General features: G+C 40.2%; 1 protein-coding gene across 2 annotated transcripts in view; it reads right to left on the minus strand.

Moving 5' to 3' along the window:
- Window positions 1-24,350, minus strand: part of PARP8 (poly(ADP-ribose) polymerase family member 8) — a gene marked incomplete at its 3' end in the record, with an annotated part of 122,478 nt that overhangs the window by 57,502 nt on the left and 40,626 nt on the right. For both annotated transcript variants that reach the window (XM_080362292.1, XM_080362291.1), the window contains exons 3-4: window positions 6,453-6,490; window positions 1,103-1,192 (exon numbers count right to left, since the gene is read on the minus strand). In XM_080362292.1, coding sequence (XP_080218418.1) covers window positions 1,103-1,192; window positions 6,453-6,490 — 128 coding nt within the window. The remainder of the gene's footprint in view (window positions 1-1,102; window positions 1,193-6,452; window positions 6,491-24,350) is intronic.

Raw genomic sequence — 24,350 nt, forward strand, 5'->3', positions numbered from 1 at the left:
AGATTTGTTTTTCCCAATCTGTGATTTATAATTTACTGTCATCGTTAATTTTGCATACTTTGTAAAGGAATGAAAAATCAAAACCCCTCAGCAAAATTAAATCAGTTCATCTTCTAGACAAAACTGAAGTTTTTATTCTATTTTAAATGACAGGCTTTATTTCTTTTTAACTTACAGAAATATTCACAAGTAAAATTTATCTTAAACTTCTGACTATAATGACCAGTTTTTGTTTGGGTGCCATTGCACCGACTTCAGTAAAATTATTCTTGATTTACATCAGTATAAATGAGATTAGGGACTGAAGAACATATTGGTTTTCCAGTGGAATTCACAGTAATTTTGTGTTACGCAAAAAAAGCCCTAAAGCATTGTCATAATAAGAAAAAGACTGCGAAGTCAAGTGTTCCTGTCTGAAGAGCTGCCAGAATTAAGACTGCTCTATGCTGTTTCTCCTGCAGCCTCAAATCATCAGGGAACACGGCTGCTAAAATCTCAAAAGTCTCCATGGAGTATGCACAAATCATGATTATATATTGTATAAACGTGCCTATGTGTCTGAAAAGGATACCTTTTCGTGTATTGGATACTTTTCAAAAGTATGGAAATAATTCCAAACAAGAGGTTCCCAAAATCACTGGGAGAAAAAATATTTTTTTTTTTCTGTAGCCTAATTTAGTGAAACAGCTGAACCATTTTGTTTGAAATTTCCTGAAATAATTCACCAGAGGCAATGGTAGTTATAGGCCGTTTCATCCCCAATGGTGAAGATTTAGGGAAGTTTTAAGCAAGTGAGCATGAAAACTTTTAATTGGGAAGTATTAAGGACCTCTAACTGTATTCAAGGAGAACTGTGTTAGCAGAGACTGCAAGACATTAAAAGAATAAAATCCATTCTGCCTAGACAATCATGTTGATCCCCAAAAGAAATATTTTAATTTCTTTTATTCTGAAATGTAGGACAATTTACTACAGCAAGACTGTGAGAAAATAGCACACTGTATAACTGCACACATTTACATATCTCCCTTTAAGTGCAGGCAACATCTTGTCTTTCCTCACAAAATACGAACTTGATAAAATAATCAGGACATAAGGTTACCTGTAGAGATTTGGTGGAAAATTACTGGAATTGGCTCTGTTGTAACTAACACATCTTCGTCGTTATCAGAACTGGAAACATAAGTGTTGTCTGCAAAAAAAAAACACCTGGCATGGTGAAGTCCAGCCATGCTCTACCAGCGCCTTCCCATGCTACCCATCCCACCCTTGTGCCATAAGTAGCCACTCCCCAGATGGTCAGATAAGCCAAGCACTATCATCTCCCTATGGCCTAACTACTACTGCATTTATAAAGTCCTAAAACTACATTCGGCCCTTTGAAGGCAATTGTGAGGCTGATGTGGCCCCTCGTGAAAATTAGTTTGACACCCCTGTCCTATGGAGTTTGTTTTTGTTTTTTTTTTTTTTTCTCTTGAGATTGCTAACAAAACAAAAAATACCAAAAGGATGGAAGATTTGGACCCAAACTTTATGCAAGCAAAGCCCTGGCGTAAAATGTTGTGGCTTTTGTGAATCACACTAAACGTTGCTCTGAATCTTCCCACAAGGCTTACAGGGGTTTGAGCAAAGCTTTTTCAAAACGAAGACTTGTTCTATGCTTTTTGCTTTACCTGACACTTAAACTAGATGTGTGGTGCAGAGTGAAGGCTGCACTCCGAGAGGGGTGTTAACAGACCATTATGCAAAAATACTTGTGCCTCGTTTTTCTTGTCACATAAAAGTTGTTTGAATCAGTGTTTCTGAGCAGTGGATAACCTTTCCTGTGCCTGATTCAGGAAAAAATAATTTCTCCGACTCAACAAAAATGTTAAGTATGGATATGAATATGGAAAGTCTATCCCAAACTTCCTTACAAAATGTAGGGATTAGGCTGAGCAGTGTGTGGGTTTTTTTTTGTTTGGGATGGTTTTTTTTTTTCCTTTTTTGTTTTGCAACCAAATGTTCAGTAGCAACAAACAAGTTTTTATGAAGTATCTGCAGAAGCTAATTTTGCATGAATTGCTGAACTGCTGAAAGTAATAATATTTTGTTTTCTACTGATCTGGGCTGAATTAAAACATACTCCAGAGCAGAAAGGCTGTCAATTAAGATAATGACAGATAAAGAGATAAATAAGAGAACAGAAGCAAGGACTTGATCTATCATAATTCAGAACACTCTGGTCACTCATCAGCATTATGTGTGAACTCACACAAAATTTTAAGCATATTGCTGCAATCTAAAAGCCTTTGACCACATTGCTTCCAGTGAAATGTTAAAAATGTTAACATTAATCGGGCAGTAAACTCAGCAATATTATCTTTTGTATTATGGAGGAGGCTCTTTGCAGCCTGTATCAAGACGGAGCCCTAGTGCTGGTGCTCCTTTCTTGCCCAGGTGCTGCCTTTGCAGACCAGCAGCTGCACTGCCACACAGGGAAAAGTCGCCTGGGGCTTTCCCAGCCTGCTGCCTGTGAACAGCCCTTCTGCCACATTCACACACACCTGCTGAGTGACACCACCCCGCACTCTCGCCTACTTCCACTCCTCCACTGTCCCACGAGGTAACCTGAGTGGCCGGCGCTCAGCTCAGCACGCAGGTGTTCCATGCAGGCAGCTGCTGCAGGGGGCTGACACCACTGCTCCCCGAGCACTGCACCCCGGTGGGCACAGCAACCTGCTCCATGAGCCCAGTCTGTGTCTGCTCGGCCATGCGCTTGGCACAGGGATGTGCTTTAGAGCCACAGTGAATAAAACGAGGTCCCTTCAGCCATCTGCCAGTACTCGCTCCTTCTCCCACTTTTGTTTGTCAGCAGGGCAGGCTGTGAATGATGCCCCAGGAGAGCTGCATCTCATGTCCTCCATTAACCCCCACCGCCTTCCTCTGTTTGCATGCTGCACCTCGCTGTCATCATTTCAGTGTCAGCCTCACCGTGCTGGATGGCTCTGGGCATATACAACATAAACCCATTCCTCTCCCAGGTTTGGGAGTGTAACTTACTGCCATAAAGTCTAATGTACTGGAATAACAGAGGCCACCATTTGGTTCTAAACGTACCAAACATTATATATATGGATGAGAGAAAGGAAATCTGTGTGCTAGAGCTTATTGCTGTAGGAAAAACAATATATACTGTACTGAATAGACAATTACCAAGCCACACATATATCGGAAAAAAGGACTGCTCAATTACAGGTTTCATAGATTTTAATTATATTTTTATACCAATTGCCATTCTTTCTTGGCAACGGGATAATATTATTTTCACTGCCAAGTTTTTGTTTTCCTTTTCTATTTGGCAGCCATTAGGTATTTTTCTTTCCTTCCATCAGACTAATGAAACTTGAAATTAAGATACTGGTTTTGGTTCGCTTTCTTCAACATCCAGTTTCTAACACACTACACCCAGAAATGCCTCTCCTCTTAAGCAGAGGACCTGGTGACGGGATCTAGTGGAGGGATGCAGAAAATCACTGGCTGCCAAACTGATTCTCTCTGCCTCTGCTGCGATCTAACAAGGTCTAAGAAAGGGATGTTTCTGTTAACACATAAAACAATGGGATAAAAGACTACAGCCATTCTACAAGTTTATGGCAGGCAGCATCTATCACTCCAAACATACATTCATTAGCAAAATGCTTGCTGCTGTAATGGTTCTCACAGGAGTCATGATCCACTCATATTAATGGGACTTTAGCCTACCCATTGATGTTACATTCTATAACTGCTACTTAGGCACATTATTTTCCCCAGTTGTGTCAATGTTATGAGAAAATGGTTAGAGAGATATTTTGCTGGAACTGTTATCACCTGCCTCTAAAATTTTCAGTGATGTTTTCACAATTTCAGCGATGTATATATAACTTTGAGACATTACTGTCTCAACACTATTCCTATTAAGTTCTTCAGTGTGCCTTTGTGAGCATATTTTTAGCCTTCTCTCATAATTACAAAATATCCAAACACCTTCCATTATTGAAAGCTGTCATGTTATATTACGGTTCCCATAGGTATGATTTAATGCTCAGTTGTTTGTAATCTTTTTATGCTTTATGGAGCAATTCAGCAATAGCTACACACTGTTATCAGTGCCAAAGTGGTGACACTGCACACATAACAGCAACATAGGCATCCAGAGTATATGTATTACCCAAAGCTCTTCTTATAGCACCTAAAATTGTGATGGTATCACTTTGGGTGAATTAACAACATTTGCATCTCTTAATCTCTTATTTTTTCATATATTTATTGCATGCATTAGCAATTTATCTGTTACTCAACTCTGACAGCCTTTTCATGGATTTCAATTTTGATCCACTGCGTTTTAGACATTCAAACTCCATAGGATACAACTTTGGTATAGCTTCAAACTAATGGACTTAAACATTGATCTGTAAAGATTTATCCTATGATAAATTCAATTTGATGAGCATGTGCTGCTCTGAACTCTATCAACCAGCAGCAATACTCGAAAATCATCCTCCAGTTGAGAAGGACACCAGCACAGAGCTTTCCCAACATGACACCATTGCACCACAACAAGTCCCTGAAATATTCCTTAACACACATGCCAGAGAGCTGCAGTCAGTGGTAATGTTAAGTTAAAGGTTTAGGACAAAGAGGCAAACAATCTGGCTCATCAAGTCAAAACAAGTATTTTTTGGATCAAAGCTGTAAAATGGCAGAGTTGTTATCATTCCTAACACACTGAACACCTCTCCATCACGAAGCAAACATAAATCCTGCAAAAGCTTCAGACGTGAATGAAATCAGCTCTTCCAAAGCCTTGAAGGACTAGATTTTAATCAATAAACATGTGCAACTGGTTCAGACCTCACTCACCAAGTCAGCTACGGCGTAAAATGTTCAAATTCTACATAGCTTTAAAATATAGGGGGTGATGGCAAAGAATATGCATTAGATTTCAGAGCCACCAAAGTCAAGCAAGCTTGCAGGCCACCAGGGCATGCTGAAAATAGCATTTGCAAGGGAAGTTTGAGGTCTGTCAAACAGAAGTTTGCCAGAAGATGAGCTCTCATGTGCTGTGGGAGTAACCACCAGTTCAGTGGTCCAGCTTGCCATTTAGCTAGGGGCTGACAGATCAAGTTTTGTGATGTTTAATACAACAAACTGCCAATAACATCTGATGCAGACTTTTTTCAAGTATTTGTCCCTCCATTCATTATTAGGTCAAGGCTGTAATTGGTAAATCAATTTATCACTGGTATGACTGTGTATTTCATGAATCTCAGTTTCTCCCCTTACTATATGTTGAACAGATTATCAGTAGCTGTTTTCATTCCAGTTTCTACTGGTAAAAGAAATATCTTTCACAAAGGTTGTTAGCATTCTTTCATATAATCCATTGTATTTAGCATTGCTACTGATGCTGATTTCTCTCTATACCTGCTTCAAACACTTTGATATTTGGAACAGACATAGTCTACTGCTTATCAGTGAAGAAGATCAAAGCCTCACTTCTTTTAGAGATTCTAAAAGAAACAAGAAGTATGTCTTTTAGAAATATTACAGAGATGTTACAGATAAAGACCAAAAAAGGCCAGAAGGTTTCATATCATTCATGGTACTTACACTATTAATTAATCCTGGGTGCATAATACACAATGTGTTGCAATCCAACAGTACTACCAGGTACTTTTTTTGGCACAACACCTGCCTGTCCTCACCCCTGCTTTCCATCCTGCTTCTGGAAACCTCTGTGCCACCTCGAGTATCTGTGTAGCGTCTTTGTGAAGGAAATCAGGAAAATAAGCTAGCTGAAAATTACCTTTTGGTCTTTCCTGGTTGTCTTTCATATGCCTAATTCCCCTTGTCTAGACTGGCCGCACAGTTACACAAATACTTTTGCCAGCCCAGCTCAGAGTATGAAAGAGAGGCAGGACTGAGCAGCTGGGAACAGCTTTGCAAGCTTACATTACCAAGGATGTACCCAAACACAAACCCTTGGCTCCAGCTGACCCTGAGAAGCATCAACGCACAGTCCACAGGCCTAACTTGAGTAACGTGTGTAGTCTCATTAAGGTCTAACACAGAAGCGCTTCGCTGGCCCTGTTCCAGACTGCTCAGCCTCTTGAAACATCAAGCTTTATCTACTGTGCCAAAGCGGAGCTGGGCGCTTTCTCACTCCTATCACTGCTGGCTCCAAACACAGAAAGCACCACAAGCTCTGCTCTCTGTAAAACTGTGAAACAGGTTTTCTCACCCTGACCCAGCTGATAAATGATGCCTGAAAAGGAGAAATGACTATGAAAGCAATCTAACTAATGGAAAATGATTAGCACAAGGATGCACCTGGAAGACATCAACGCCCTTTCAGATACTCTCACCTGAATAGAGCAAATTGTGGTAACATGCATATATATGTCATGGACAAGAATGTTGCATTTTACCTGGGTAATCCTCAGAGACATGCACTGAATAGGAAACACTGTAAAAAGAAAAAAGAAGAAACAACAGAATTAACAACATTAACTGTTGCCATGACATTTTTTTCTGCTCCTGTTTTTTTATGTTTATTTATAGGTTCCTGACAGTTTCCAGGACAGAAGGTAACAGCTATTTTGATGGCTTTTGAAGTGCTCAGCTAAAAAAAAAAAAAAAAAAGGCGTCATGCCCATTTTGAAAGCTTACTTTGCTAAATTTGCACATCCCGATTTCAACCTTCTTAAAAAGAAAACCAAGGCTGCATTATAATCACATTTCACAATATCTGTACTTATGCTCAGAAAAAGAAGTTGCTCTTTGAACACCACAACTGGAAAAGATCAGTCTTCCCTGCATCTGGTTTCTGGGATTGACTCAGAACTCAGTAGGACACTTTTGTTGCTGGCTGGGGCACTTCTGTACGTTCCCATTTGTCTCAGCAAAGGCTCTGGATGGCTTGGCCTCCTTCCTCTCACCAAAACCTCATGTTATAACAGTTGTGGAAATTTTATTCAATATCTGTACCTATTTGTCGAGTTGAGTTCAAATCAAACTTGAAAGAGCCACAGTCACACAACCGGGCAGCTTTACGACATCGATTACCTGAATCTGTTTAATCAGGAAACAGTCACACAAACACAACCTCCTGGTCCTCCAGCTCAGCTCACATTGCTTTCCCTTCCACCCAGTGAGATCTTCAATGAATTCACTGCTGAGAGCAGGACAAATAGGCATGATGGTCTGTTCAGTTACCTAACTACCAACCAAGTCCTTTTGATTTTTCTTAAAGGTTAATGTGTGTCTTCATTTTGCATTAAAAACATTCAACTCTGCAGCACACTGAAAGCTTTCCGTTGTATAATTCATGTTCTTTCCACTTTTAAATCCTATAAATTTTATGTGTCAACCTACACATTTAAATAATACATGGTGTGTGTTTGTCTCTGTGGTGGGTTAAGCAGACAAAGGCACAATGGTGCAGTTGTCTTAGTAAACTTTGGTATGTACAGAACATCACTGATAACTGATCCAGTAGATCTTTCTAAATTATATTAATACATCTTCCATGTGGACAATAAGATCTTCCACTAAATGAGGTCCACTTTCTCAATCCAAAGACTATAGGAGGCAATCAATACAAAAAAGTAGGTCCCTAACACTTTATTCTGTAAGTCAATCTATTACTGCACAGCTCTGCCACCTGTTTTTGCACATCATCTATTCCAGTGTAATTCATTCTATGTATTGTTTGACTAAGAAGCAAAGATGCCTGTTTCTTCAACAGCTGCAAATGTTCACATAAGTTGAAGCAGAAAGAGTGTTTACTACAGCTGACAACAGACTTAGCCACACAACCCTTGATAGCCTCAGTCTAGCCAGAATTCAATCCCATCATTCTGTAAATTCAACATTTTGTGATTTTTGTCTTTTAATTATTTTTCAGACATTTGGAATAGGCAGCATCTGTATCCCCTCCTCTTGGAGCATTTTCCCTAAAGACTGGGCTATTTAAATCGAAGTAATCTGTCATGGCATAAAATATAATTATTTTAAATAGGGAAATACTCTAAAATAAGGAAATGTTATATTTCAGTGCAATCATGTGTGGAGAATTCTGCCTTGTGGTTGAAGAAAAACCCCAACAAACCACCAAAAAAATCCCAAGAAATTAACTAAGGGCCTGTTCTTACCAAAACCCATCTCCTAGACATTGCGTTTGTAACCACGACTTCTTCCTTCTACTGCTGAAAGAGGTACTTCAGTATTACTCTTTTAGCCTGGTTAATTGCACACTCCTTTGCTGCCTGCAGAATTGCTGTGTATGGGCTTGATTGACTATTGTTATATAGGATTGTCTTCAAGTGTGGACCTTTATTCCAGGGAAAGAAAAACCTTTCTAGAACTCACTCCATATTCCAATTTAAAGCACATCTCAATCCAATTTAAAAACTGCAGCAGGGCAGGGAAATTGCATGCATATGTAAGAAAAATGTTCTTCATATTGAAAACAAGAACAGGGGCTGCAGAAGTTACACATTTTCCATCAATGCAGACATTCAAAACTCAACTGGATAAGACCCTTAGGAACCTAATCTAACTTTGAAGCTGGACCTGACTTCAAATTTAACTTCTGCTTTGAGTGCAATGTGGACCAGGTAGTCTGCAGAGGTCATCCCTCAACATAACTTCTCTATGCGCATACATGCAGAAACCCTATAAAAGAGTTTTTCCCTTCCTTCTTCATCATCTGTGGCAGAAGTAGCAGCTGTGGCAACGTTAAATGGAAACTAAGAAGAAAAAAATATACTGTAGGTCTGTGAGATGGAACTAAAATGAAAAGGTTCAGGATGATGCAAGTTAGAAACAGTCTCAGATCAGATTCTGTAATGACTGCAAACAAATTCAGGATCTGACCCAGAGCCCACGAATTCCAGCAGTGGTCTTACCACTAGAATGAATACTATGAGAGAGGAGGAAGGAAAGTAAAAATCATATAAAGTAAAATTATTCTGTGATCTCAGGAATAAAAAGTCCCCTTACAGAAAATCTGATGTCACCTCCATCTGAAAAGCATTAATAGAAAATCTATCTGCCAAACCAAAATTCAACATTAGTATGTTGGCAACAGTAATAGAATCTGATGAGCATGAGTTGCCATTTCAGAAGAAAGCGTTTAAAGGAGATTTGAACCAAATATTAAAGAACAAAAAGCCTGAAAATGCAATATTTACTTCCAATTAAAATAAACCAATAGTTTTTATTAGAAACACTACTGACTCAGTTTAGGATCTGGACAAACTTAGTTTTATCCTCAACTGAGCAGAGCTATTAGTTTATCATGCTGGACACTCTTTAGTTCCACTACTCCCCAACACCCCTCCTCCCAAAAACCAGGAATTGTCTTCTTTCCATCTAAATTTACATCTTCAGTATGTGTTTGGATCTCTGTGCTGCCCTCTCTTCAGTGTCCCCAGATCAGCGTATCAGTAAAGTATTACACCAGAGAAAGCTCTTGTGCGAACAGCCTTTTAGATAGCCCATTCTTCTCACACGTATTTAAACTCATACTCGCTGAGAATAAATGGCTTGTTTGAGCCCCCAGAGAGAGGTAGTGGTGCTTTGCTTGGGCTTGTAATCTTATGTTAGTTATGTACGAGCTATGGAAACAAAAAGTGGAAATAAAACTACTGAACAGAGCAAAACCTGGTTTTGTGTCCCAGCTCACCCCTGTGACTGTCACATAGGATCACACTTTGACACATTTTTCTGCACTCAGGATAAACTGCTTCCTACTGACTGTGCACCTGATTTGTCAGAAAACAAGATATACCAGGCTAACAAAGGTCTCTTAAGAGGCTCCTGTCCTGCAGCCCCCCAAGCGTTTTCCCGCTGACTTCAACGAGATTTAGAGCCCAAGCACAAACACAGGACTGTGACGGTTACAGCACCTGAAACACCACAGACTTCAGTGAAGATGCAGATGTTTAACACCTCTCAGTGTTAAATCCTTTCGGAGCCAAAGAAAGCCTTTACTGAAGCAGCTTTCTCATTTAAGTACTCAGAAATGCAACTGGAATTAATTTAGGCCTGGCCTCCACACAGAAGTACAACATGATTATTCCAGTGAGGGAAGTGATTTTTCCTTCTGGCAATGCAGTTCCTCTGTACAACCCTACTGCAGTTACATCGCTATAAACACAGCTTATAGCACTATAATTTATTTCCATTCCCATAAACACATTCTAAGCAGCCAACCATCATCCTTGCTCATTCAGCTATACTGCTTTACCTACAGAAACACGGTTAAAACTCTTGGGTGTAAACAAAGCTTCAGGATGGTGATATTTCTGTTTTATTCAGCTTAGACCCTCTGCAGAAGGCATCCTACAGTACCTCTGTTTCTAGACCCTTCAACTCAGAACAAGATTCATCCTCGAAATGGTCTAGTAAAATTTTTGTTATTTAAAAGCCTGCAAAGTGCCATATGAGAAAACAGTGAGAGCTGTTGTGTTTCACTGTTAATAAGTTTTTAACATAAACTTCCTATTGCTTGAAATAATAACACAGATCCACAGCCTTAGCTTAGTAATAATTCCACTCACAAGAGAATCCTTGCAAGCATTTTCCAGGGTGCTTTAAGCATATCTGTTCCTTCTTCAGAAAGACTATCCTGCAAATGTCCATCTGCGTTAGAGAACTAATTCATGATTTAGATAGGGATCAAACACATAATTTTTATTTTTCAGATGAATCTGTCCCATTTTGTTACAGAACAATCAGATTTACCTGCCTTTGACATTACGACAGTTTCTCAAAGCTAGTTAAAAGGAGTTCAGAATCCAAACTGATTGTACTACAAGGCAAAATACTACCTCAAAATTGAAGCTCTGGGGCAAAGAAAAAAACAAAGAAACAAACATGAAAACTGAAAAAGGCAGCAAAGCAAAAGTTACTGTGACAAAGCACATTCATAAAAATGAAAAGAACCAGCTTCATCTCTTTATATGAATTTATAAGACTTGCTTCCCATGCCTTGAACTGCCTTTTTCACCTATCATGGTAAAAACCCCAGGATCAGACACACTTTCTGAAGCCACAGCATTGATGCTGGAGCTGGAGTGTATGACGTTATCTTCCCATCAAATTCACGTTACCTCAACTCTATGCCACCTGTAGTTTCTCTCTAGGAAATAAATCCTTTAAGCTGAATTTCCAGCTGTTTTGCACAGCAGGAAGAGCATGAAGCATCTGGCACAAGTCTAAGATTTATGCCTATGGAACCATTTTGACAATTCAACCAGCTCTGTCCCATGGCAACAGCTGACTTACTGCCTTATTAAGTGTGGAAACTGAGATCTAGTTTCTATTTCAGTTTTAGCTGTCTCTACTAGAGTCAGAGCTCCATGTGCTACTGCTGTAGCTTGCAAACTTGCTGAAAAACAGAAACAAGATTTTTTGTCATATGGAATCTTACGGTAGTCTATATCTATAACAAGATAGAAAAAAAGGGTAAACATGACTTTCTTAACGCATCTGGAGCTACAGAATCCAGAAAATATTTTTTTTTTGTTTACTATCTTGAAAATGTCAGATCTAGCTCATCACTAGTAATATATTAATATTACTATACTGTAATATATTAATATGATGCACAGAACTTCATACCTGAATAAAAATACTAAGACTCAGCAAAGTAAGCTACAGACAAATATGCAAGATTAAATGCTACTGTGGCATTGATTATACGTGAGGGTCAGCTTCTGAACAAGTCAGTGAGCTGAAGAAAAGATAAGTGAAACTTTGATAAGAAAAATAAAATTGTACTGGTGAAAACTTTGAGACAAAGGCCCTTTTTAATGACCTGTATGATATTTCTGAAAGCAGAGCATGATACAGACCTGCTTCTTTTTACCCTCTTCTAGGTGAGGCAGTAATAAGGAATAAGGTCCAACTGAACAGATGAAACTGAAATAATATTCTTTAAACAACTTCAAGCTATCAGCTCTCAAGATTACTACTCCTCTGCAGTATCTGCATGTATGATACCACAGTAGAACAACATTTCATGAATGTCCACCAATTACACAGAAAACATTCCCGCTCCCATCTTCATTCCTGCGTTTCCTTATATTTCGAAAAGCTTCCAACTTCTTCAAAGGATTACTATTACTTTCATAGTCTTTAGCTTCTTCTTCAACAAGATCACCATTTGACCCTGAAGCCAGATCCTTCATACTATTTTACTTCTGACCAGCCTTTTTCGTCAAATGCAAGAAAATTTGTTTCAAAAGGATTCCACCATGAACATAGGTCAGTGTATTTTCTAGTAACTGGTCTGAGATCCAGATTCAAACCAAATTGCTTGGCAATAAATCATATCACAAATACAGGGTGGAAATAATGATTTTCAGAAGATGTAATGTGGGATCCCATCCAAACAAAACTTCAAATCGCACTCCTTAAATATCTGACCTTTGAACAATAGCCTTGAGAACTGGTAGGAGATGAAGACATTTCAGTATTGGCCAACTGAAAAACTAGGTAGGCTATTTACACACCAAATTTAAAATACTTAACAAGAAAAAAAAAATTATTTATTTTTTTTTTCAGTTGGCCTTATTTGAATTAGGAAATTGTCTGAACAGAATTGCAATTCAAAACTAATAGTTAAACACACTGCAAAAGGCTTCAGTTTCAAGTCTTTCTTCTGATTTGTACAAAGATGACATGCATGCAAAGAGACCCAGCAGCCAGAAGCGGCAACTATATATGGCAAAAAGATCTCTTCTGCTTAATGGACACCAACAAAAGATGATTCCTCCAAAGTCATAGCCTGGAGACAACCATTTTTTTCTATGTTGAAAACAGAACAAACAAAACAGTTATAAAAGCAATAGAACAAAAATTACTACTGTGTTAGTCACATCTAGGACAAACAAACTCAATTCAATCTCTCCTTTGGTGTTCAACTCCCACAACCAAGAGTGAATGAAAAATGATGGTTTTTCTGACAATTTGTGAACAATGAATTATCAAAATATTTCATCACCTGATTATGTATGACTACTGTGCTATGAAACACTTGACTGTCTTTCAATGGAGCTCTTAAAAAACAATGCAATTACACTACTGGAAAAATAGTATTTCCCTTCCACTCTGGTGGTTTGAAAGATTCCATCCCACCCAGCACACAGCAGCTGAGGAAGTGCTGCACTTCTTATTTATAAACATAAATGACAGTATGGCAGCATTCTGAATTTTCTTGTCAGGTAAATTTTGTAATCAACAATAGCCAGCATTCATATTGTCTTTAGTAAATAATATGGAGACCTTAAAAATTTATTTATAAATGTACATTTATAATAATATAACACACATTTTATTGTATTGCAAATAACACTAACGAGGAAATACTATTAGCTAATAAAAATCAGCAAGTACAGCATTTCATTCATGATACCTTTACAATACACTTGCAGCAATGTGATAAAAGCATAAACGAAAAACTGAAAAAAGTCTCAGTTGCATAAAAGACTAGCCACAAAGTGACGTGCATCTCCAAAGAGACAGACGGACAGACGAACAATAGTTTGCAACACGGGAGTTAGAAATACGGAAGATAGCACATCACAAGAACCGCTTCTGAAAATAAAAGTTTGCATGGGACTTTTAAAAATACAGTGAAATAAAAACTGATGTAATTAAATAAAATAATAATTACTATGAAAAAAACAACAAAAAAAACAAAAAACAAACAAACAAACAAAAAAAAAACAAAAAAAACCCCACAACAAACTGAACCAAACCAAAACAAACAAAAAAAGAACCAAAACCGAGATCCAAACTTATTATAAAAGCATAGAATCATAGAATCATTTCAGTTGGAAGAGATGCTCAGTATCATCGAGTCCAACCATAACCTAACTCTAGCACTAAACCATGTCCCTAAGAACCTCATCTAAACACCTTTTAAACAACTCCAGGGATGGTGACTCCACCACGTCCCTGGGCAGCCTGTTCCAATGCCCAATAACCCCTTCCAAGAAGAATTTTTTCCTGATATCCAAACTAAACCTCCCCTGATGCAACTTGAAGTAATTTCCACTTGTTCTGTCACTTGCTACTTGGCAGAAGAGACCAACACCCTCCATGCTACAGCCTCCTTTCAGGTAGTTGTGGACAGCGATAAAGTCTCCCCTCAGCCTCCTTTTCTCCAGGCTAAACAGCCCCACTTCCCTCAGCTGCTCCTCATCAGACTGGTGCTCCAGGCCCCTCAGCAGCTTCATCACCCTCCTCTGCACTCTCTCCAGCACCTCAATGTCTTTCTTATGAACACAGGATTTGTGGTGCGCCCTCACCAGCATTGAGTACAGTGGCACAATCACTTCTCTAGTCCTGTTGGCCACATTATTCCCGACACAAGCCAGGACACTATTGGACTTTTTGGCCACCTGGGCACACTGCTGGCTCATCTTCAGCCGCTGTCAATCAACACCCCCAGATCCCTCTCTGCCAGGCAGCTTTCCAGCCACTCTTACCTGAGCCTGTAGCCCTGCCTGGGGTTGTTGTGACCTGAGTGCAGGACCCGGCACTTGGCCTTGTTAAAGCTCATACAATTGGCCTTGTTAAAGCTCATACAATTGGCCTCATCAATCCAGCTGGTCCAGATCCCTCTGTATGGCCTTCCTACCCTCCAGGAGATCAATGCTCCCATCCAATTTGGTGTCATCTGCGAACTTACTGAGGGTGCACTCAATCCCCTCATCCAGATCGTTAATAAAGAGATTAAACAGAACTGGCCCCAATACTGAGCCCTAGGGAACACCACTCGTGACCGGCCACCAACTGGATTTGGCTCCGTTCACCACAACTCTTTGGGCCCAGCCGTCCAGCCAGTTCTTTATCCATCGCAGAGCACATCCGTCCAGGCCATGAGCTGCCAGCTTCTCCAGGAGAATGATGTGGGATACGGTGTCAAAGGCTTTGCTGAAGTCTAAGTATACAACATCCACAACCTTTCCCTCACCTGCTAGGCAGGTCACCTTGTCATAGAAAAAGATCAGGTTGGTCAAACAGGACCTGCCTTTCATAAACCCATGTTGACTGGGCCTGATCACTTGATCTGTGTGATGGTGCTCAGGATGATCTGCTCCATAACCTCCTGTAGCATCCAAGTCAGACTGACTGGCCTGTAGTTCCCCAGATCCTCCTCCCAGCCCTTCTAGTAGATGGCCGTCACGTCTGCCAACTTATCTTATGGGAAAGAGAATAAGGAGTCTTCCCGAATGAGAAAAAAATTAAAAGGAGGTGGACTTAAGTTTTCATGCACATATTAGCACAGCTATGCAAAAAGTGACTGTTTATCAAGGGCAGCAAGAATAATGTCACTATATCAAAATATATTATCTTTTCTGTTACAGAATTTGGAACTTGATTTAAATCCCACTGAAGCCCAATGGAGACTTAAGTACTTGACAAAGAAGATTACAGACAAGCTACACAGAAAATACAAGACTTCTGGCCCTTTCCACATGCCTAGTATTTCGACACAGATGTACTTAATCGCTTTGCTAAAAATTACAAGGCATATTCGAAAGGGTGAAAAGTTTGGTCAGCGCTTTTTTTCCTTTTTTTTTTTTTTTTTTTAAATATTTGCAGCTTGCTATACAGCTGGACTGTAAACCATGTCACATTCACGCTATTTTCTGGATTCCTGACTAAAATAAGTTTCATGGATTTCTAAACAGCTTTTGAAGTACCCTTTAAAATGTTTTGAATGTGCATGTCTGCATCTCAGCAATTTGTTTTCAGATAAACAGGCTACCTTAAATCTCCTTCTGACATAGATTAGTGCAACCAGTTTCCATATCCCTTGTGATCCTGTAACTGATGACCCAGCATCAGTCACAGCTATTTTTTGCTGCCAGATAGAGCCAGGTGCTTGCAAAGAATTGAAATTTGTGTATGCACTCCTTTCACTATACATCAAAATTCCCCATGGTACACCAGCAATTATACAGAAAAGAATAACAAGTGACTCTGAGTAATCTTTTCCTCTGGATATTGGAGAATGGGCCTGTGTGATGACATAAGAAAAGTCCCAGGCATATCTATTAAAGACAAATTAGAAATATTCTAAAGAGAGATGAGCAGCGTCAATGCGTCAAAAATGCCACTGCTTTCATTTCTTGATATAACCTGGAGGAACAGAGGCACTCAGTCAAAGTTATTATACGTTTGCATTTGTCACTAAGAATAATAGTGCTACTTGTCCTTTCACACAACCAAAGTGCATCTGAATCAAATGGTGAATGTTATTCATAAAGCCTCGCTTGATTTAGCATGTTATTCAAATAAAGGCGATATAGAAGACTGCAGCACAACCATTTCCCTTTTTCAAAGCATCCAGTGAAAAAGGTATGTCAACTTCTAGTAAGTGCACTGAAGTCTATGGGATTAATCATCACTCCAACAAACATGAGGGCACTCCTAAAAATAAAAAGAGCACTTATGAAATAAGCAAATCAAGGACACTTGGGGGAAAAATAAAAGTGTATGTTACGTGTCATTCTAGAAATATGATCTCAAAATATGGCTCCATGTGCAAAGCCAGGTTATCCACAATCAGACCACACCAAAATCAGACCATTTCATCCAGAACTACAAAAGCTGCCTCATTTTGCATCACCCACCTGACCAGGTCCAGTTCCCCCATCTTGATAGAGACACTTTAAACCTCTCTTCTGTGTTTTTCCTTCTCTCCACTCATTCCACTGGTTTGAATTCTCCCTCCATATTCCCCATTAGCTCTTCATCTGTTTTTCACATTTCCTTTTTTTTTTTTTCCCTCCTTTTTTAAGGAAGAAGGGTTTTCCTCTCTTCAGCTTCTTTATTTTCATAGTGGAGCATCACTGTCAGAAGCAACCATGACATGCTCTTTTTGGAGCCAGTTAAGAGTTATCTTAAACCATGAGGTTTTGGTCCACATTCTTACTACCAGAAGTCTGTTCTGAGACTCCTGGAGCCGTAATTCTAGTAACTCATTTTTTTATTTAGATCAGTTGAACAGAACCTCCTTGTCCAAACCCTGTACGAAGTCTCTATGTTGAGGTCTTTCAAAACAAAAATAAAGACACAAAAAATAAAAAACCAAACCAAACCAAAACAAAACTATGATCCTAAGGCAGAGACACAGGGCAAAGTGCAAACCAGTTACAGTGATCCAAGCAACAGAAGACAGCATCTTCTTGTAGGAAGTTTTACCTGATCATTTTGGCAGATAATCTTAGCAATCATTAAAAACAAAAATAAAGCCCATCTAAATCCCTGGGCACATTCACTGTTTAACTTCATTGTGTCTCTAACAAGTGGAGTGGCTCGTTTCCTTTACATGCAGTGCTCAGCAATGGAGAAAAGTCCTAGGTATCCTTTTTAGACCACTCAACACATTCATTAATTAGATGGCATTTTGCCTGTTTATCTAGTGAGGTGTGTGACAGCCACTGCTGTGCAGGAAAGAAGTAACAAATTTAAATACTCTCTCTTAATTTCTTTGAGATATCACACAGAATTTTCCTTTCTGCTCCCTGCCCTACCATAAATGCCCTACCTCAGTACTTCTTGGTGTAGCTGAAATACTGTCTTTAAAGACTGAAGTATTTTTTTTTCTGTAAGTTCCATAAATACAGCTTCCATTAACATCAGTACAAACTCAATATATAACTTCCAAATATAAAATTTGAACTTAACTATAGCATTTAGGAACGTTCTAAACTAAAATGCATATTCTTGCATACATTCAACATAACATAAGCCAAGGTTTTCAATAGATGTTACCCATGAAATTGCCCCAAACAGTTTATTCATGCTGACACAATGCATTCACATAATTCAGGACCACTGGCCTACGTACAGCGAATTATTTATCTGTTGCTTATAGGTACACAAAGTCTTCTGGTCAAGTCAGTAACGTGGTGTCCAGCACCTCTAAAAATTGCCAGGTGATGATACACCCTGGACCCATAACTTGCACATATTTTAATCCAAGGTGACAATCACTGTTCCTGGCTCCTATGCCACACAGCTCCAAGGACTGCTTCCAAACCTGACAGGCTGGGTCATCCTCCTGTCCCACTACACTAAGATGGCCAAAACCACACCATTTTCTGTGGTTATAGACACAAAAATGAGGTGTGAAGCAGCTAGCTGCCATGGCAGTGGGCTTTGCCTCCTCAGACCGAAAGATCCAAGAGTTACAGTGGTACAAGCGTGTCACAGAGGCACCCCAAAGTCAGTTTTAGGCAGACAACAAGTTCCAAAACAGACTTTATTCTAGCCAGAAAAGTGTAGCAAATAAACTGACTAGAAACAGGGTTTATACAATTATTTAGCACTCTGACAACATAAAATACAGGTTTGGATATCAGTTAAGGAGATTATTAGGGTATGACAACATAAGAATAATGAGGATCCATAAAGTCCATGCATACACTCACAAGAAACAAAACCAGAGGCCTCTGACTCCAGGGTACCCAGAAGAAACAATCACTTCACTCTCCTAGGTTAGGCGAGGGCTCACACTTGCCTGGTTAGGCAAGAACTCATTCAAGGATACATTCAGTAAATAACCACTCACCTAAACAAGGAGGTGAGGTGCTCTCAGTCCCAGGAAGTCTCTTTAGCTGGTGTCCCAGTCTAAGGGGAGGGCTCTGGTTCACAGACCCACTGCTCCGAGATGACCACTCAAAGGGGGTCTTCCGCGGGAACCCTGTTTTACAGCCTGGTCAGATCTGGCTGTGGGCATTACAACATGGTCCACAAGCTTCTCAGCTTCTCTGGGCAACTCCTTTGATATCCTGTCAATCTCCCTGTCAATTGACCGAGGGTCCCACCTCTCCTGCCCCCCAGCTGGTGGAAGTGAAGTCACCCTGCCCTGGGGTAGGGGAGGATGTGACTGTCAGCACCTTGGTACCACCTAGGTGTGTATATGGGGATAGGCACAGTGGGGCACAAAAAGTGCTAAAATACCCATCAACTGCCCCATTGAAGGCTCCAGATCTCAGGGGAATGTGAAACTGCCACAGAGGGATGTGAAACATGAGAACAGGTCAAACTCACCCCAGTCATGACTAGCATGCACTGACAAACAGCAAATAAAATGTAAAACTCAGTATGAGATGAAAACAAGAAAACCTTATCTTTTTTTTGTCTTTCTTTTCAGGTGACAGGTTCAGTCTGAGGGCATGGGTGCACTTCAAATATAGCATTCAGCCCTGGGTGTCCCTAGTATTAGAAAGACGCCAGTAAATTGGAGAGAGTGCAGAAATCATGAAGAAACAATCACCAGTCATAACCTCATAGAGTAGTTTGGGTTGGAAGGGACCTTAAAGATCACCTAGTTCCAACCCCCCCTGCCATGGGCAGGGACACTTTCCACTAGACCAGGTTGCTCAAAGCCCCATCCGACCCAGTCCTGAACAATTCCAGGGATGGACCATGCACAGCTTCTCTGAGCAACCTGTTCCAGTGTCTCCCCACCCCCTGGCAGAACAGGCCACTGAGCAACAAAATTTAAATAGGTTCAGACAGCTAGGTATACAGATCATGGCAAATCAATGAGCAAGTGTGGCAGGAAATGTGATGACTGCTGAGACATGTTTTCCAGAGTGCAAACATCAAGATGTATATCAGATTTACCCGTTGGCCCAAGCCAAATGGTAAGCCATATTCAGGTTAAATTAGAGGAAAAAGTATAACCTGGTTGAAAATAAAAAATGGACAATGCAATTAAACAGTGAGTTAATCTTCCAGGAAAGGGTTAGAGGGTGAATCACACAGTCATTTACAGTCAGAATGGAAAGGCAGCTTACGTAAAACTAATGGAAAAATTTTGCAATGGCAAGGTTTCTAAGAAATAAGTTTCCCATTGTTAGTTTAAATGAGTTATGAATGAATAAAATGTTACCTGCCTTTGTCACTAGTAGCTTGGAGGACAAATTTGTAGGTTGAATATGACATTGATGACTCTCAATGTGACTCACGGAAGAAAATTCAAAAAATTCAAAGCATACCCCTGTACTATATTTCAATAGTGTGGAGAATAGTAGCAGCAGGGAATTTCAGTTCAAGTGCCTTTTACACATTTGAAGTGGCAGTATTGGCTAAGATCAGAAACAGTTCTTCCACCAACTCCTCATGAACTTTACCTTTTCCTGAATATCACACACTCCAATTTCTTCTTTGTGACAGAATGGACTAGAAAGCATATTGCACTATTTTTTTGCATTTAGGCATATTTAGTAAAAGGACTAATAAGGAACAATTTCTAAATACACAGGCTGTTCTTTGGCTGAAGAATACTTCTAGTTGCATGACTCCTTGCAGAATATTAATTTCATGCTACACCCAAACAACCATATCTGAACATAGTCTGGCAGACATTCCTACAGAAAATGCTAAGTAAACAATAGAACAAATAACAAAAGATAATTTTAGTACCCTATCCCAACATGTAGTTAAAGTTTGAATATCATTTTAATTTGTAAAGATAGAATTAAAAAATGACTCCACTCATCTTAATTAGATCCCTGTCTTCTCAAAAAACTAATTTCACATCAGATGAAGCACTGGCTTAGGACACCCCTACATTCTTGCAAAGGCAGAGGTAGTTCTATTCCCAGCTGAGTTACAGTGACTTGCTGTATGCCTCCCAGCAAGAAAAAATGCACACGTTGTCAAAAGGTGATCAGTAACTACAAAGATTTCTAGACACTGACTTACCTTTCATGTATGCTGAATCTGTACATCCTCAACAGAAATCAGCAGGAACCATCAGCAGTTTTGAAGAACAAGGTCTTATAGTCCAGATTTACAAAATAATTAGGCAACAATAACTGTGCAGAAATGGCAGTTAGACACCTAAACTGTTTATATTCCCTTGAAAATCCCATCAGTACATATCCTCCATTTCAGATAATTCAGTGTACCCCCACAGGTATAAAAAAAATAGAATCATATAATAGTTTTAGTTGGAAGGAACTTTCAAGGATCACCTAGTTCGAACCCCCCTACCATGGGCAGGGAAAAGCCCCACCTATCCTGGCTTTGAAAACCTCAAGGGATGTGGCATCCAAAATTTCTCTGGCCATCCTCTTCCAGTGCCTCGCCACCCTCATGGTCAAGAATTTCTTCTTTAGATCCAATTTAAATCTAGCATCTTCCAGTTTAAAGCCATTACCCCTTGTCCTATCACTACACATTCTTGTAAAAAGTCTATGTCCAGCTTTCTTGAAGGTCCCCTTTAAGTACTAAAAGGTTGCTATGATGTCTCCCTGGAGCCTTCTCTTCTTCAGGCTGAACAACCCCATCTCTCTCATCTCGTCATCACAGGAGAGTGCTCCAGCCCTCTGATCACCTTTGTGTACTCCTCTGGACCCTCTACAACAGGTCAATGTCCTTCTTATGTTGCAGGCCCCAGCGCTGGATGCAGTACTCCAGATGGGGTCTCACAAGTGTAGAGCAGAGGGGCAGAATCACCTCCCTCAACCTGCTGGTCACATTTCTTTTGATGCAACCCAGTATACAGTTGGCTTTCTGGGCTAAGGGCACACATTGCTGGGTCATGCTGAGCTTCTCATCAAGCAGCACCTCCAAGTCCTTCTCCTTACAGCTGCTCTCAATCCATTTTCCACCCAGCCTGTATCTGTGCTTGGGATTGCCCTAACCCGTGTGCAGGACCTTGCACTTGGCCTTGCTGAATTTCATGAAGTTTGCACAGCCCCACCTCTGAAGCCTGATAAAGTCCCTCTGAATGGGAACCCTGCCCTCCAACGTGTCAACCGCACCACACACTGTGGTGTCATCAGCAAAATTGCTGGGGGTGCACTCAGTCCCACTGTCCGTGTCACTGACAAAGATGTTAAACAGCACCGGCCCCAATACCAACCCCTGAGGAATGCTACTCATCACTGTTCTCCACTTGGACATCAAGCCATTGACAGCAGTTCTTTAAGTGAGGCCACCCAGCCAATTCCTTATCCACTGAATGATGCATTCATCAATTCCATGTCTCTCCAATTTAGAGACAAGGATGTCATGCAGACAGTGTCAAATACTTTGCCCAGTTCCAGATAGACAATGTCATTTGCTCTTCCCTTATCCACCAGTGCTGTAACCCCATTGTAGGGAGTCACCAAGTTTATCAGAAATGATTTCCCCTTAGCGAAGCCATGTTGGGTGTCACCAATCACCTCCTTATTTCCATGTGCCTAAGCATGGTTTCCAGGAGGATCTGCTCCATGATCTTGCCAGGCACAGAGGTGAGCCTGACTGGTCCGTAGTTCCCCAAGTCTTCTTTTTTTCCCCTTTTTAAAAATGGGGTTTATGTTTCCCCTTTTCCAGTCAGTGGGAATTTCACCAGACTGTCATGATTTCTCAAATATGCTGGATAGTGGCTTAGAAACGTCATCCGCCAGTTCCCTCAGAACCTGTGGATGCATCTCATCCACGCCCACAGACTAATGCACATACAGGTTGCTTAGATGGTCTTAAACTTGATCATCTACACTGCGCAGTTCTTCATTCTCCCAGTCCCTGCTTTTGCCTCTGCAACCAATGTGGCTCCAACACTTGCCAGTGAAGACTGAAGAAAAAAAGCCATTGAGCCTTACCATGGGTAACCAGGTCTTCCATTTCCTTCTGGAAAGGGCCCACATTTTCCCTAGTCTTCCTCTTACTACTGACATTATCTACAGAAGTGATTATGTGTGTTATCTATAGAAGATGTTATGTACTTCCTTCATCCCTTCTTTACACCTTGCTCTGTTTGCACAATTTAGCACACTGAGACACCAAAATGATCACCAACATTAGGAAAGCATCCTAAAGATGGGAAACAACCTGCAAGTGATAAGTTTTGTAATCAGACATTCTATTATTATATTCAGGTTTTCCAATAAGTCTAGAGAATGAAAGTAAACATGGCCAGAAAACTTCAGTCCTCTGCTAATGTGAGATTAAAACCAGTAAGTCTTTCACTAATAGAGAGCTCTCAATCTGAATATCTCCTCAGAGGCTTTAAAAAAGACTAATGTAAAGAAAAATGAGAAAGTATAAAGAGAAGAAAAACAATAAGTGTCTGGAATGAAAGAAAAAAGGAACAAACACCAAAGAACAACACCTCCCTTCTTGATGTTTCATTGACACCACATGCAGTGTTCAGCCTGCAGTGCCTCAGACTGCAGAGAAAGCAACCATGGAAGCAGTAATGCAGTTGCAAGTGCTTGTTCCCCTGTTAACTGAGGCCATTGTACTGAGGAACCTAAATACAGAGACTGAAGAAAGTGATTCAGACATCTACATCTTAAAATATGTGCCAGCTTTACCAAGATGCAAACTCTCTTCTCAGGCTAGCCGGGATACATAAAACATACACAGCACTGGGTGACTGAACTGCAAATAGCTCAAACTAGGCAGAGTAAAAATAATATAAATATGAACACTTGGGAAGATTATTTTTTTAGTGTGAGGGTCGGGGTCTCAGGTTCTTCTTGAGGGAGGTAATAGTGTTGCAAGTGGGTAGGTACACTGCATTTTATTCTCCTCAAAAAATTCTGCTTGAAAGTCTTACCAGCAGACATAGGTCAAACTGCTCACCTGCTCACACAATTGTTTATCATCAGAGGCATCAGTGATGTGAGTCATGCAAGCATTTCAATCAATAAACACCCCCACTTCTGTCACAGCCCCTCAGGTGCTACAGGGCTACTGCGGAGGCTGGTCTGCCAGAACAGAAAACCGGGAGACTGGTGGCAGTGATTAAAGTTCACTCTGTTTTGAAAGGTCACTCACTTTCCATCATCTGATAGAGTCACTAAGCCCAAGAGAAGTGGGATAACTGTTTGAAATTACTGCCTGGGGTGAAATTGAACTGTAAAGCCATACCACTTATTTGCACCAGATAAATTAAAAGGAAAAATAGCCGTCTCCTTTCACACCAGGACACATATAGCAGAGAGCCTGAAAAATATAGCAAGAATTTACTGCTTAATGAAACACGTACAGTGATATATTAAGGCATAGAAATCATTACTGTGGGACAGTACATAACATATTAATCAAAACACATTTGAAAAGCTTCATCGTGGTTTTAAATAACACTAGAATGTGTGTGATGTGGCCTCGCGAGGTCCTGGCCGCCTCCGGGGGTGTGCTGTATTCTCATGTCCTATTGAGAAGGCTGTGGGAGCAGAGGATACTTAGGACTTTGCAGGACAGAGCCTTCAGTGCTCAAAGGAAAATCTAACCTAAATTTTACCTAATTGAGTCAATCAGATCAAGCAGCTTTAATTAATAACATTTAACAA

Source organism: Nesoenas mayeri, assembly GCF_963082525.1.
Source record: "Nesoenas mayeri genome assembly, chromosome: Z".
Taxonomy (NCBI): domain Eukaryota; kingdom Metazoa; phylum Chordata; class Aves; order Columbiformes; family Columbidae; genus Nesoenas; species Nesoenas mayeri.